The sequence below is a fragment of the Mesoplodon mirus genome (assembly GCF_964341445.2).
Source record: "Mesoplodon mirus genome assembly, chromosome: 11".
NCBI lineage: Eukaryota > Metazoa > Chordata > Mammalia > Artiodactyla > Ziphiidae > Mesoplodon > Mesoplodon mirus.
In genome coordinates this window covers 25683959-25699575 of record NC_138987.1, presented here as the reverse complement: position 1 = coordinate 25699575, position 15617 = coordinate 25683959, and the positions used below count along the sequence as shown (strand labels likewise).

The window sequence follows — 15617 nt, the reverse complement described above, 5'->3', positions numbered from 1 at the left end:
CAAGTTTGGGCCAGAGAAGTAACAGTGCAAGAGCACCTCCCTGTGGCTGAGTGGCAGGAGAGCAAGAAACTTTAGCTCCTGGATCTACCCAAAGCAAGAGAGAAATGCAAGCAAATGATTTGTGGGAAGTATAACTTTGGAGTTTTTAAGTGGCATTTTCCCTAGACCATCGTGTCTTTAGCACCGCAGGGTTACAGACCATGAGGTCTGAAGTGCAGAAGAAAGATAGGTTCAGAAGAGCCACTAAAGTTTTTACTTTTTATTTATTTATTTTATAGAAATACAGTTGATTTACAATATCAGTTTCAGATGTACAATATTATATTAGTTTTAGGTGTACTATATAGTGATTCAATATTTTTCTAGATTATACTCTATTCAAAGCTATTATAAAATATTGGCTATATTCCCTGTGCTGTACATTACACCCTTGTATCTTATTTATTTTATACATAGTAGTCTGTACCTTTTAAAACTCCACCCCTATCTTGCCCCCTTCCTCCTTCCTTCCCGCCACTGATAACTAATTTGTTCTCTATATCTTTAAGTCTGTTTCTATTTTGTTATATTCGTTTCAATTTTTAGTTTCCACATATAAATGATAACATACAGTATTTGTCTTTCTCTCCCTGACTTATTTCACTAAGCATAATACCCTCCAGGTCCATCCATGTTGTTGCAAATGACAAAATTTCACTCTTTTTTTATGGCTGCGTAGTACTCAATTGTGTATATATATCACGTCTTCTTTATCCATTCATCTGTTGGTGGACACTTAGGTTGCTTCCATATCTTGGCTATTATAAATAATGCTGCTATGGGAGTTCCCTGGTAGTCTAGTGGTTACGATTCTGCACTTTCACTGCAGAGGCCTGGGTTCAATCCCTGGTTGGGGAACTGAGATCCCGCAACCTGCGCAGTGTGGCCAAGAAAAATGCAGCTGTGAACACTGGGGTGCATATATCTTTTCAAATTAGTGTTTTCATTTTCTTTGGATGTATACCCAGGAGTAGAATTGCTGGATCATATGGTAGTTCTAGTTTTAGTCACTGAAATTTTTAAAGCCATTAATGTAACTTAGCAGGAACACTATCACAGGCAATCATTTTTTGTTTTGTTGCTAAAGCCGTTGGATACATGTTAGAATGATTTTTTTTTGGTCTGAGTGTATGACAGGAAAATAATGTTTAAATCAATATGTAAATCAAAGCATCTCCACTAGCATTATTGATCTAGAAGGAAGTATTACATAGACAATAGTAAAAGGAAGGACATTGAGTCCATATTTTCAAATGGGACTTGATCATTTTAAAGTTGTTCACTGGCAAAATTTTTCACCAAGTTAGTATAGATTATACGGTACTTCATAAAAGATAGCAATAATGAAGTTTGGGGTTTTTGTTTTGTTTTTCAGTATTTGCTTTCAGAGAAAAATCCTAAAACTCGTAGGGATTTCTGATGCCAGAAAATTTTGATATATAAGAGTATATTTAGCAATCAGGGTGACTTAGATCATGGTAAGTGGCGTATGTATAATTATAATTTGCATTCCAGTTATTTAAACTGAGATATCCTTGATCAGGTTGAACACACTGTGAGTAGAAGATCTCTTCTTCCAAGAAATAAGATGGAGCCAGTCTTTGGAGAATGGCCTCACTGAACTGGTAAGTTAACTTTCTCCGGATTTTGATGACTTCCCCAGTTCTTCCATAATTCCTCAGTGCTCTGGCCATTTTCTGGTAAGTCATGGTCTTCCGATTGCCTTTTCTTTTCCCCCAAAGTTGGGCAAGTTTTTCTTTGTTTTTTGATACAAACTGAAAGATGCCTTTGGTTTGATCTATCCATTGAATACAAGATGCCATCTCGGGATTACACAGGGATTCATGAAGGTATTCAAACAGTCGGAGCTTCTTCCTGCCTAAAACAGAGGAAAACAATGTCATACTTCACCATGGCTCTAACACAAGGAACATCCTCGGGAAGGGTTTGTTGAGTGACTACAGAATTCAAAATTGCATTGGGACTGGTTTTCTTCCTACTCACCCCTTAGAATGCATTTATGGTACCATTTTATGGGACTTGAAAATCAAGGGTCTATTTGGCCTACTGCAGTTTCAACTGAACCTTTCTTTGTTAGGGAAGTTGTCCAAAATTTTGTACCATCCTTCACTGGAAAAGGGAAGCATGGCACCTCTCTGCTCGAGTCTCCCATTTGTCACGTGGCCTTTTGTCACAGTTAAATCTTGACTTCTAATTTTATGTTGTATGTTAAACTGTCTACAGAACAACAAGACTGAGCAAAATGGACTGCAAAGTTTAGTGGTTTTAAAGAGAAGTCTCAAAAGCCATTTCCAAAAGGCAGCTCATTTGAAGGGGCTTTATTCAAATAAATTAAGTCAGATGAGGTAAGGAAGGTGAATGTATTTTGCAAAATGTAAAACAGTGTGCAAATACAAATGAAATCAGTAACAGACATGTAAAAATGCTAACTCTGGTTCTGCATAACTACTTGAAAAAATAAAGAAGAGAAAAAAAACAGAGTCGAAATGCCAAAATATCTTCATGACATTTTGACATTATTAGTAAGCAATGACAAGGAGCATTGTGGTATTTTTTCATTGCTGTGAAATAAAATGGTACTGCCAGAGTTTTTAATCTCTTTTAGGAGCACAGCCCTTTATATTTCAGAATAACTAGAAAGGAAACTTTGGGAAGATTTGTTGCTATGGTTTTTGCTTGTTTGGTGGATTGGAGAACAAAGGTGACAACCGGTTTTGTGACTTCTGAATTGGCCTGTAAATACCATGTCCCACCAGATCTGTCAGTAGCTAAAAGCTCCACAGCCAAATTCCATTTTCCCCTTGAGAAAGTAGAATAGTGGATTCTTAAACTGCTTTAAACAGTCTCTGGGGTGTAATACTCATGCATCTGTCATCATTCATCCAAAAACCTCAAAGGTTTTTATAAAGATTATCTTTTGCGTTATATTATCTTGAGTTTATGAATTGAGAAATGAAAGGGACTTACCAAAAAATACATCATGAATTAAAGTCACAGCCTTAAAGAAGTTCTCTGGCTCTCACCCAGTGGTCAAATCAATCATAATGGATCCTCATCTTTAAAAGTTTGTTTTTCAATTTTGAAAAAAATGTTTAAATTTTTACTTTTTGAAACTAAAAGTATTATATGATAAAAAATTCAAACAGAAGCACAAACGGAAAGTAAAAACTCCAATCTATCCTACATATTTCTAGAAAATTTGTTTTGCATATATAAACATATGCATAGCCTTTAAAAATTAAAAATGGTATCACAGTATTTTGTACCTTTTCCAGTGAATAATATATCTTAAATAAATCATAGAACTATATAGAGATTAGCTATAGATAGAGGAAATACTAAACTGTTGACAAAGGTTACTTGTGGGGCAAAACATGGGAAGGAAGAACATTTTTTCACTTCTTCTTTACATACTTCTGAATCAGTTGAATTCTTAATAATGAGCATTATTACTTTTGAATTATGGGATTAAAAAGGATTAAAACAAAACCCAAAATGTATTTAGAGCTCTTTCTGTTTCAATACTTAAAGTATGCCTTTTGCTCTCTGATAACTACCTATGTTCTATTTTTATGCATGTACTATTTTTCTCTCAATAATGAATTCCTGAATTATTTTGAAATTTCATTGTTTTAAATGTATCACTATTTCAGGTGGAAGACTAAGCTCTAAAAACAGAAAATGGTAAATTATATATTCCCTAATGGCAAAGATCCACAGCCGAAAACATCAGTGAAAAGATATAGGCGGCACACCCAGGATTTAGTAACTAGTTGGACTGTTTGTTTAAAAAAAAAATAGAAGGGACGTGGGAACAGATGTATATGCATGACTGATTCACTTTGTTATAAAGCAGAAACTAATAAAAAAAAAAATAGGTTGGGGCTTCCCTGGTGGCACAGTGGTTGAGAGTCTGCCTGCCAATGCCGAGGACACGGGTTCGTGCCCCGGTCCGGGAGGATCCCACATGCCGCGGAGTGGCTGGGCCCATGAGCCATGGCCGCTGAGCCTGCGCGTCCAGAGCCTGTGCTCCACAACAGGAGAGGCCACAACAGTGAGAGGCCCGCATACAGCAAAAAAAAAAAAAAAAAAAAAGGTGACAGAGGTAGAAGTGTTATTGTCCTCATATTAAATTACTACCATTATTTAATATTCAGTAGTAATATTCAGTAGATTTACTTTACTTATGTGATTTTATACATTATTCCTTGCTGGATTAGAATATTACTGCATAGTTAGACTTTTATAATTCTAGGATACAGTATACTGTTTTATAAGAACAAAAGCAGTTATCTCAAAAAATATTCATTTAAAATAATTTTAAGTATGGACAGCTACATGTAAAAGAATGAAATTAGAATATTTTTCCACACTTTTACAAAAATAAACTCAAGATGGACTAAAGACCTAAATGTAAGACCAGAAACCATAAAACTCCTAGAAGGAAACAAAGCACTAGGCAGAACCTCTTTGACAAAAATTGTAGCAATATTTTTTTTGATCTGTCTCCTAAGGCAAAGGAAACAAGAGCAAAAATAAACAAATGGGTCCTAATTAAACTTAAAAGCTTTTGCACAGCAAAGGAAACCATCAACAAAACAAAAGGGCAACCTACTGAATGGGAGAAAATATTTGCAAATGATATGACCAATAAATGGTTAATATCAAAAATATGTAAATAGCTCATGCAACTCAATATCAAAAAACAAACAACCCGGGCTTCCCTGGTGGCACAGTGGTTGAGAGTCCGCCTGCCGATGCAGGGGACACAGATTCGTGCCCCGGTCCAGGAAGATCCCACATGCCGCGGAGCAGCTGGGTCCGTGAGCCATGGCCGCTGAGCCTGCGCGTCCGGAGCCTGTGCTCCGCAACGGGAGAGGTCACAGCAGTGAGAGGCCCACGTACCGCAAAAAAAAAAAAAAACAACCCAATTAAAAAATTGGCAGAAGACCTGAATAGACATTTTCCCAAAGACGTACAGATGACCAACAGGCACATTCAAATCTGTGAGATGTTTATGCTCAACATTGCTAAAGATTCAGAAATGCAAATCAAAACCACAATGAGATATCACCTCACACCTGTCAGAATGGCTATAATTTAAAAAAAAATCACAAATAACAAATGTAGGTAAGGATGTGGAGAAAAAGGAGCCCTTGTACACTGTTGGTAGGAATATAAATTGATAGAGCCACTGTGGAAAACAGTGGGGAGATTCCTCAAAAAACTAAAAATAGAGCTACCAGGGACCTCCCTGGCGTCCAGTGGTTAAGATTCCACGTTTCCAATGCAGGGGGCTCGGGTTCAATCCCTTGTTGGGGAGCTAAGATCCCACATGCCACATGGCACAGCCAAAAAAACCAAAAAAGAACTACCATATGACCCAGCAATTCCACTCTTGGGTATATATCCAAAGAAAATGAAAACACTAATTTGAAAAGTTACATGTTTTCCAATGTTCATAGCAGCATTATTTATAATAGCCAAGATATGGATGCAACCTAAGTGTCCATAAACAGATGAATGGATAAAGAAGATGTATACATACATACAATGGAATATTATCCATTAAAAAAAGAATAAAATCTTGCCACTTACAACAAAGTGGATGGGCCTAGAAGGTATTATGCTAAGTGAAATAAGTCAGACAGAGAAAGACAAATACTGTATGTTATCTCTTAAATGTGGAATCTAAAAAATAAACCAAAAAAATTTTAAAATTAACAAATGAATGTAACAGAATAGAAACAGACTCACAGATATAGAGAACAAACTAGTGGTTACCAGTGGGGAGAGGGAAGGAGGGAGGAGCAAGATTGGGGTACAAACTACTATGTATAAAAGAAATAAGTTACAAGGATATACTATGCAGCACAGGAAATATAGTCAATATTTTATAATAAAAATGCAGTACAAGCTATAAAAATTCACTATGTTGTAAACCTAGGACTAATAATATAAATCAACTATACCTCAATTAAAAAATAAAATAAAAATGTAAAAGAATAATAATTTTAAGTAGCTATGATAAGGTATCATTTTTTAAATTACACTATAAAATTGGGATGCATCTTATATGTCTTTGTATATCAGAGGTAATTTACTATCACAAACAACATTACAAGGGACATCCTAATACATATATATGCACACACATGCATCTAAGGTATTTTGGGAAATATCCATAGTGCCAGACTATGAGCATAATGCTTTACGTGGATCTTCTCACTTAATTTTTGTAGCAATCTTACAATGTCTGTTCAATTATTATTATTTGTTTGGGTTTTTTTGAATAAGGAGACTGTGGTACAGAAGGTTAAGTAAGTGATTTGGCCAGGCTCACATAATCAACCCAGAGTTCACACTCAACCACTAAGTGAGTTATATAGTCACTCAGAGTCAAAAGAGATGAACATTTAAAATTTTGGTAGGTATTGCTAAATTGCCTTACAAAAGTTTGTAAAAATTTATACTCTCTTTAATAATGCACGTGAATGTGTGTGGCCCACATCTTAGCCAACAGAGGCTATTATCCTGCTTTAACACTTTTGCCTACCTGTTAGATGAGATCATCTTCATTTATGAAATCAGGATTTCAAATTTATGAAATAAAGTTATTATGGAACTTGGAAAACTTAATAGAGATGATTAAGTTTGTGGAGAACTTAATAGAGATGATTTCTATCCTGAGGGCTTCACAGTTGAAATACGATTGCTAAAATAATTTATGGAAAAGTTCCCCCTTCTATACTTAAAATTTATATACCTTATTCCTTTTTTATTGAAGTATAGTTGATGTATATAAGTTACAGGTTTACAATATAATGATTCACAATTTTTAAAGGTTATATGCCATTTAAAGCTATTCTAAAATAACGGCTATATTCTCTGTGTTGTAGAATATAGCCTTGTAGCTTATTTTATACATAATACCTTTTAATCCCCTACTCCTATACTGCCCCTCCCCGCAATGGTAACCACTAGTTTGTTCTCCATATCTTACACCTTATTCTTGAATACAGATTTATTTGAGTGAAGTGACAGTTTGCACCTTTACAACATCTCTATGAAGCTATAGGAAAGCTCACCCAAGATAAACAGCTTGGAGTAGTTTTTTTGTTGTTGTTGTTGTTTTTTAGCTTGGAGTAGTTTTGTCTGTCAGAGTTAAATTACTCTCAACTGTGAGAAGAGAATATTTTGCAAATCAATTCCAAACTCAGATATGAAATTCCCTTAAAGCTGCTATGATGAAGATTTGACTCTTTTACCTATGCAAGGAGTAATGGATCCACATACCTTTTCCTCCCTTTTGCTGGAGAAGAGCAGGTTGCACCAGCTGGTTTTCAGGGATGTTCTGCAGAGACTGATGAATATTTCCTTCAAAATAGAGGTCCGCAGCACTGTTCTATATAAATAATGTATCAGGATGTTGAGTGGAACTTCCCGTGTGGCCCCCAGTTGGTGGCCAAAGTCAAAAGCTGAGGGCATCTCTCAAATTCTGAAAATCACTACCTTCAGCTGCTGTCTCCCAGGGCAGAGCTAGCCTCAAACCCATATATGGAGAGGGCCAAGGGACAGAGGGTAATCTGAGGCTTTGTGAGGAGGTCTGTATCTCCCCCTCCCTATGAGAAAGGAGAGTGTGTTGCTTCTCTCCTTTCCCCTAAAAATGCCCAGCAAGAAAGATCCGAAAGAATCATTAGTAGAAACTGAGGTGCCAGCAAAAAGGGAAGATGGGCTTCCATTCCTGAACTGGATGCCCATCTGGCAAGAGAAGATAAGAGGAGAAAGATGGCAGCTGAGGGAGGGCAGAGCCCAGAGAGGCAGGAAGAAGCAGCCTGAGTTCCTACCATTACATATGGCAAGGAAATGTGGGCGTCCACGGGTTAACTAGACATGGTGGTGGAAAGGGGTGGACTTGAGCCCTCCCTATACAGGAGGGCTGCCCAGCAGGCAAGCAGTCCCCACCACAAGAGGCTGTGCAGTGTATGCTGGGGATGGAAGCTGAAGTGGAAATAGGGTAGCCAGATCTAGCAAATAAAAATATTAGGCATCCTATATTTTACCTGGCAACCCTAAGAGGAGGTGAGAGAGGTTAAAGTAAAACCAAAACTCCCTCTTTAAAGAAATGTCTTGTTGGAGAGGCCCTGACAGTATAATTTACAGGGACAGAAAAAGGACATTTGACATAGTATGGTTGAAGGTAATAACTGAAAAAAAACCTTTTTTTTAATATTTATACTCTACCACATTAAGACTGCTTGATAAAAGGGACACATCAAGGAAGCAATGCAGGTAATTCCATGGCAGTCAAGTGGTTAGAACTCAGCGCGTCCACTGCAGGGGGCGTGGGTTCCATCCCTGGTCAGGGAACTAAGATCCCACATGCCGCAACATGGCCAAAATAAATAAATAGATAAATAAAAAGAAGAAGAAGAAGAAAGAAAGAAAGTAAACAATGTAAAAGAACACATGGAAGGAGAGGTAGATGGTGGGGACACTCATGTTTGCAGAAGGCTACTAAAATAGAAATGAATTGGTCCAACACACATACCTAGCTCTGAGCTTGGGAGGGGAAATAGAGCAGGTTAATACAAGATTGTGGGTAAAGCCAGTGCAGGGAACATTTTAGGGGATCCATAACTTTCCTGCAGTTTTCCAGATGGACTGAGGAGAAGCATTGATGTGAGAACCCTAAAATACCTCCTCTATAGAAAGCATTCAAACCCATCTGAAGTCAGATGAAGAACAATGATAAAGCACAGTTTCCTTCTTGACAGCATTGATGGTCCCCCACACTGACTGTCAAGTTCACCAAGGGGAAGGCTGGGACAAATAGGAAATTTGCCTGTTACTGAGGGATGCTGGTCCCCTGGTAAAAAGTACTCACTATTACTGTTCTCCAATTGTAGACCGGTTCCTCTGTGGGCAGCACACCATAGCTGTTGGAATTTCCTCTGATATGAGAACAGTGGTTGATGAAAGCCAGGTAATTTCTGTAATCTATTTAAAAACAGAGAAAGAAACTGACAAAGTCAAAGTTTATATTTGTGTGTGTGTGATGCTTATACATGCTTATATGCTTATATATGTGATTGCTCTTGGCATTTTTATATTGAGATGTTAAATTTATTTAGGATAAAGAACATAGGAAGATCTGTCTCCTAATGCAAAAGAAATAAAAGCAAAAATAAACAAATGGGACCTAATTAAACTTCAAAGCTTTTGCACAGCAAAGGAAACCATCAACAAAACAAAGACAACCTACACAATGGGAGAAAATATTTGCAAATGATGTGACTCACAAGGGGTTAATATCCAAAATATATAAAGAGCTCATACAACTCAATATCAAAAAAAAATAAACAACCCAATCAAAAAATGGGCAGAAGACCTGAATAGACCTTTCTCCAAAGAAGACATACAGATGGCTAATAAGCACATTAAAAGATTCTCAACATTACTAATTATTAGAGAAATGCAAATCAAAACAACAATGAGATATCGCCTCACACAGGTCAAAATGGCTATCATCAAAAAGTCTAAAAATAATAAATTCTGGAGAGGATGTGGAGAAAAGGAAACCCCTGTATGCTATTAGTGGGAATGTAAATCGGTGCAGCCACTGTGGAAAACAGTATGAAGGGTCCTCAAAAAAACAACTACCATATGATTCAGCAATTCCACTCCTGGATATATTCAATATACCTGAAGAAAATGAAAACTAATTCAAAAAGATACATGCATTCCAATGTTCATAGTAACACTACTTACAGTAGCCAAGACATGGAAGCAACCCAAGTGCTCATCAACACACAAATGGATAAAGAGCATGTGGTGTATAGATATGTATATATGTATATACATACACACAATGGAATATTACTCAGCTATATAAAAAAAAGAATGAAATTCTGCAATTTGTGGCAACATGGATGTACTGAGAGAATGTTATGCTTAGCAAAATAAGTCAGACAGGGCTTCCCTGGTGGTGCAGTGGTTGAGAGTCCGCCTGCCGATGCAGGGGACACGGGTTCGTGCCCCGGTCCGGGAAGATCCCACGTGCCGTGGAGCGGCTGGGCCCGTGAGCCATGGCTGCTGAGCCTGCGCGTCCGGAGCCTGTGCTCCGCAGCGGGAGAGGTCACAACAGTGAGAGGCCCGCGTACCACACACACAAAAAAAAGTCAGACAAAGACAAGTGCTGTATGATATCACTTATATGTGGAATCTAAAAAATAATACAAAGAGAAACAGACTCTCAGATATAGACAACAAACTTGGGAGCACTTCCCTGGTGGCGCAGTGGTTAAGAATCTGCCTGCCAATGCAGGGGACACAGATTCGAGCCCTGGTCTGGGAAGATCCCACATGCCACAGAGCAACTAAGACTGTGTGCCACAACTACTGAGCCTGTGCTCTAGAGCCCACGAGCCACAACTAATGAGGCTGTGTGCCGCAACTACTGAAGCCTGCGCGCCTAGGGCCCGTGCTCCACAAGAAGAGAAGCCACCGCAATGAGAAGCCTGTGCACCACAACCAAGAGTAGCCCCTGCTCGCTGCAACTAGAGAAAGCCCATGCGTGGCAACAAAGACCCAACACAGCCAAAAAATATAAATAAATAAAATAAATAAATTTAAACAAAACGAAACAAAAACAAACTTGGGGCTACAAAAGGGGAGAGGAAAGCAGAGAGGGACAATTTAGCAGTATGGAAGAAACAAATACAAACTACCAGCAGAAGGGGACTGACATCTTTACCTGAGGAGTACTGAAGATCACCAGTTGAATGTTGCCTCAGTACTTCAAAAGCATCTTCAAATGCTTGACCCAGCTTGTCTTGTTCAACACAAGCCTGTTAGAACAATTGCAGAACTCTGGAGTTAGGAAATTACCAGTAGAACTTAATTTTCCTGATATAAAGGAGGGTTTCTCAACCACAGCACTATTGACATTTTAGATTGACAAAGACTCTGTTGAAGGGGGGTTGCCCTGTGCATTGCAGGGTGCTAAACGGCATCCCTGGTCTCTACCCACTAGATGCCAGTAGCACTCCCACAGTTGTGACAAACAAAAAATGTCTCAGACATAGCCAAATATACCCTGGGGAACAACATCAACCCTGGCTGAGATCCACTGCTCTATAACATAGCATTTAGAGAGCAACCTCATTCTATAGTATAGTATTCAACATTTTATAAATTTTTAGCAAGGAGTTATATAGCAGGAGACTGATTTGGAAAAAGGGATCAAGGAAATATCTTTAATCAAACAGAATCTGAATCATTATTTAAAAATGAAATGCTCTTAATTTCAAAAGCATGCCTCCAAGACCTAAAATTGAACTGTTTTACAAACCATTTCATACCCTTATTAATCTAGCCCATATATTTTATATGCAAAATGGAGGAATAGTAAAGATTTTTAAATGCCAACTTACCATGCTTCATTAATAAACTGACAATTCTGAAAAAGATTAATATTTAAAAAACAAAATTAAATAGTGTTTCTATTTAATTTGCCTCTGAATTAAAAGACTTTACTTAAAATATTTTCTGAATATACCTTATATAAACCAAAAGTATCGTCTGAATTCTCTTTGATGAGTACAAATTTTCTTTCTACAAAAATTTCCTACAAGAATTTATTTTTGCTTTTCTGTCATTACAAAACTTTTTTTAAAAATTAATTAATTTATTTATTTATTTATTTTGGCTGCATTGGGTTTTCGCTGCTGTGTGTGGGCTTTCTCTAGTTGCAGCGAAAGGGGGCTACTCTTCGTTGTGGTGCACGGGCTTCTCATTGCAATGGCTTCTCTTGTTTCAGAGCATGGGCTCTAGGATCACAGGCTTCCATAGCTGTGGCTCGTGGGCTCTAGAGAGCAGGCTCAGTAGTTGTGGCGCCATGTGCTTAGTTGTTCTGCGGCATGTGAGATCTTCCTGGACCAGGGCTCGGATCCATGTCCCCTGCATTGGCAGGCGGATTCTTAACCACTGTGCCACCAGGGAAGTCCTACAAAACTTCTTAAATGTTAAATAGCTACATATGTATAACAGAGTCACTTTGCTATACATTTGAAACTAACACAACATTGTAAATTAACTATACTTCAATAAAAAGAGATTTAAAAATAAATAAAATAGCTAGAGTTAATTACGCAGACTATTTATATTGATATGAAAATATAGAAATAATTCGAGTATTTTTAAGTATTTTAAAATTCTTTTAAATATTAAAGTATTAAAAAGTTCTGGAAATCAAAATCTTTTTTACCTTAGCATGGCTCTCCATTTATAACAGTGATTTTTTTTTTTTTTTTTAAGTTTCTGGTGTCATATGGACTTCTGAGAATCTGGTGAAAGACATGCTTTTTCTCTCATGAAATGTGAATTTACATTACAAATAAAATGTACTCTATGAAAACTGTCCGTGGACTTTCTAAAATCCTAGGTTAAGAACCCTGGTCTATAATTTTACATTATCTACATTCTTATCTCTGTAAGTAATGTAGATTTTGTTTTAAATAAACAATTATCATACTGACCCACATTAAATGTTTTCAAACTTTATGTTCTATAGAACTACACAAAACAAACAAATCCACATAACAAGAAAGAACGAGTGGTGGGTCCACATTGCTTATCATTTCATTTAGCACACGAAGCAACTCCGTTTATACAAGTTTTTAGCATTTATCCTGCAAACACAATGAGCTTACTCTTTAATATTTAACACTGCATAATATGATTAGATGATATAATCTAATGCTATTATTATACATATCCATAATGTAGCAATAAAATATGTCAAACGTCGAAATTCTATTCTGCTCTTTGAAATCACTATGTCATTTAAAAGAGAATATGAGAAGAAAAACCATAAAAAAAGGTAACTATGGGAGATGATGAATGTGTTAACAAATTTTACTGTGGTAATCCTTTCCCAGTGTATATGTATGTCAAATCATCATGTTGTACACCTTAAACTTACACAATGTTATATGTCAATTATATCTCAAGAAAGCCGAAAAAAAATACAGCTTCTCAATGTGGGAGATGTTGAAGAATTTAGCAAAAACTTTTAAAAAAAGAAGAAGAAAATCCATAAATCACATTTTGGGCTATAGTCCCTAATGAATATTATGAGTACATATGTTTTTAAAAAGCCATGTCAATAACTTTCAATTAATTATGCCTCAGCTCATAAGCACCGAAGCAAATACATAGTCAGGTGCGTGTTGTACTTTGAATTAAATACTTAAATGAGACTACTCCCTTTGACAAAAATACCCCACAAAACTATCATGACTCTTAAAAGTAGCAAACCCAAAGGGAAGAAAAAAGCTTAAAAACATTATTGATCACTTCAGTTGCTTAATATTTCTAGTATTGGAACAGGCAGTCAATGAGAAACACTTATTAGGCCAAAGAAGAAAATTAACACTTATTACAAAGAATTTTGAAAAGCATAAACTAAACACTTACCAGGAAGACACTTCAGCCCTTTACCAAGTTGTTTCATTAATATCAGAAATAAGACAGAACTGTCAAGAGCTCACTGGCAGAGTTTCATTAAGTAGCTGTTTTTAAGGAAGTGCTACAAAAGGGGATTTCTTTTAAAAGATACAGTGCCTTCATTATTTCTATTTCAAGATATGGCCAGTGGACACCAGAGGCTATTATTTTGAAGAGGCACAGAATATTTGTATCCTATGGGCCAAAAGCATTAGAACAAATCTCATGAAACCCGCCTGCCACCCAGCATAATTTGTGGCTCCTCTGGCCTACACAGCCCCACTGGGCACCTCTGACCTGTACAGCCCTTGTCCATCTTTCTTTTTTTATTACTTCTATTATTTCTCCCCTGATTCTGGAGCCTACGTTGCTTTTCTTGCCTGAACTATTAACAGCTTTCACTCTGGTCTCTTTCCTCTCAAACCACTTTACTTATAATGTCGTTCACTGATCGCCCTACTTAGAGATCTTAAAGGCGCAGACCCTTGCCCTGGCATTCGAGGCTCCTCATTCCAGCCTTAACCTTATTTACCACCATGCATTTAAGAGGAGGAAATGAATCCATGCTATGGTCTTCCCTCCTTACCTGGATCCAGTAACGACTCCAAAACAGGAGAAGCTTCTGGGTAGTGATCTGATTGGACATGCTTGAAGCTGCTGCATTTATAGACCAGGTCCAGTTCTCTTATTTAGCTTGAAGGTTTATTTGGGATGGTTTTTGGTGGCTCTGATGGAAATTATAGGGGACTTCCTCCACCTATAATGCTTCCTTCCCAGCCCATCCATCTGCCCATTTACCCATTTTATCTTACCTGTCCAGCAGAGGCCAATCTAACATTTAGGTATAGTCCAGGTGGAAATGACTTTCCCCTCTGAAGCGCAGGTCGGCATCACCCTTAAGTAACTGTAACCTTCTGTCATTTTAATGGATGTCACATTTAGCCAGGGGGAAAACCACCTAAGAATTTTTTGTAAATGTTTTGGGTGGGGAGAGAGATTTTCTCTTTTGCATAGTTGGAATCTGAGCTCACCTTTGATATGGGACTATTGTTCTACACCAATTACTTTTTTGACCGAGTTTTATTATGCAAATGTAAACGCACATCCCCTCTTCTGAAATGTAGATGTTTAAGTAACAAGTGTATAAAACCAAATCGCTAATGTTGATGAGTTTTTAATCTGTACCATTGCCAGTCTACGCCCTTTTCGTGCCACTTTATTTTGTTTGGTTCATTTAGTCAACAAATATATATAAATGAGCTCTTTGCTGGACACTGTCCTGAGTCCAGGGACCACAGCCCTGAACAAGTTCTGGTGAGGAAAAATGATTTTTTTAAAAAAGCAAACTAGAGAAGTGTTATTAACAATAAATACTGAGAAAACAATAAGAGAAAGGTCATAGTAAGTGTATACAGTCATGGTGAACGGTCACAAAAATTCTAAGGGAATGTGGTGAGCTGAAATCCAAGGATAAGAAAGAGTGAGCAAAAGAAAAGCAGAAATGCAGTGAAGCACCTCTAGTCAGAAGAAACAACAGACGCCAAGAGCCTTAGGTGGAAATGAGTTTGGTTTATTCAAGGCACAAACAAGAAAGCCAGTGGGGCTGGAGCAAAATGAGTCTGGGGTCCAAGAGGCAAAGTTAGAGAGGAAGGAGGAAGGGTCCAGATCAATCCACACATCAAGCCAAAAAATAATATAAAAATTGTTCAAAAGAATCTAAAAATCACATATAATAGTAGTTACCTGCTTAGCTCCATTTCACGGATGAAGAATCTAAACCGAGGATCAAAGACATTTCACTATTTTTTTTTCTAAGGTCCAATTGCTAGTGAGAAATGGGCTGGGCTGGGTCCAGATTTAGGCTCAAATGACTTCACACGTACACGCTCTCAACCGCCATGTTGGAGCCCTATGTCCGCAGATTAGGTTCCATTGGACTAGGGTTCTTAGTCCCGATGGCAGACTTCATAGCACCCAGCAGATTCTCATAGTAGTACAGGCTTGTTATGTATTTGAAATGAATGGAAAAAACAAGTCAATTTTCTAAG

General features: G+C 37.4%; 1 protein-coding gene across 1 annotated transcript; it reads right to left on the bottom strand.

Moving 5' to 3' along the window:
- Positions 1-594: 594 nt before the first annotated feature.
- Positions 595-15377, bottom strand: SPIC (Spi-C transcription factor). Its single transcript, XM_082634956.1, has 6 exons — positions 15313-15377; positions 11496-11521; positions 10817-10910; positions 8948-9060; positions 7357-7465; positions 595-1918 (listed from the first exon to the last, which is right to left on the bottom strand). Exons 2-6 carry the CDS (start codon positions 11496-11498, stop codon positions 1491-1493), a joined length of 747 nt encoding a protein of 248 aa, XP_082491082.1. The 5' UTR covers positions 11499-11521; positions 15313-15377; the 3' UTR covers positions 595-1490.
- Positions 15378-15617: the final 240 nt, after the last annotated feature.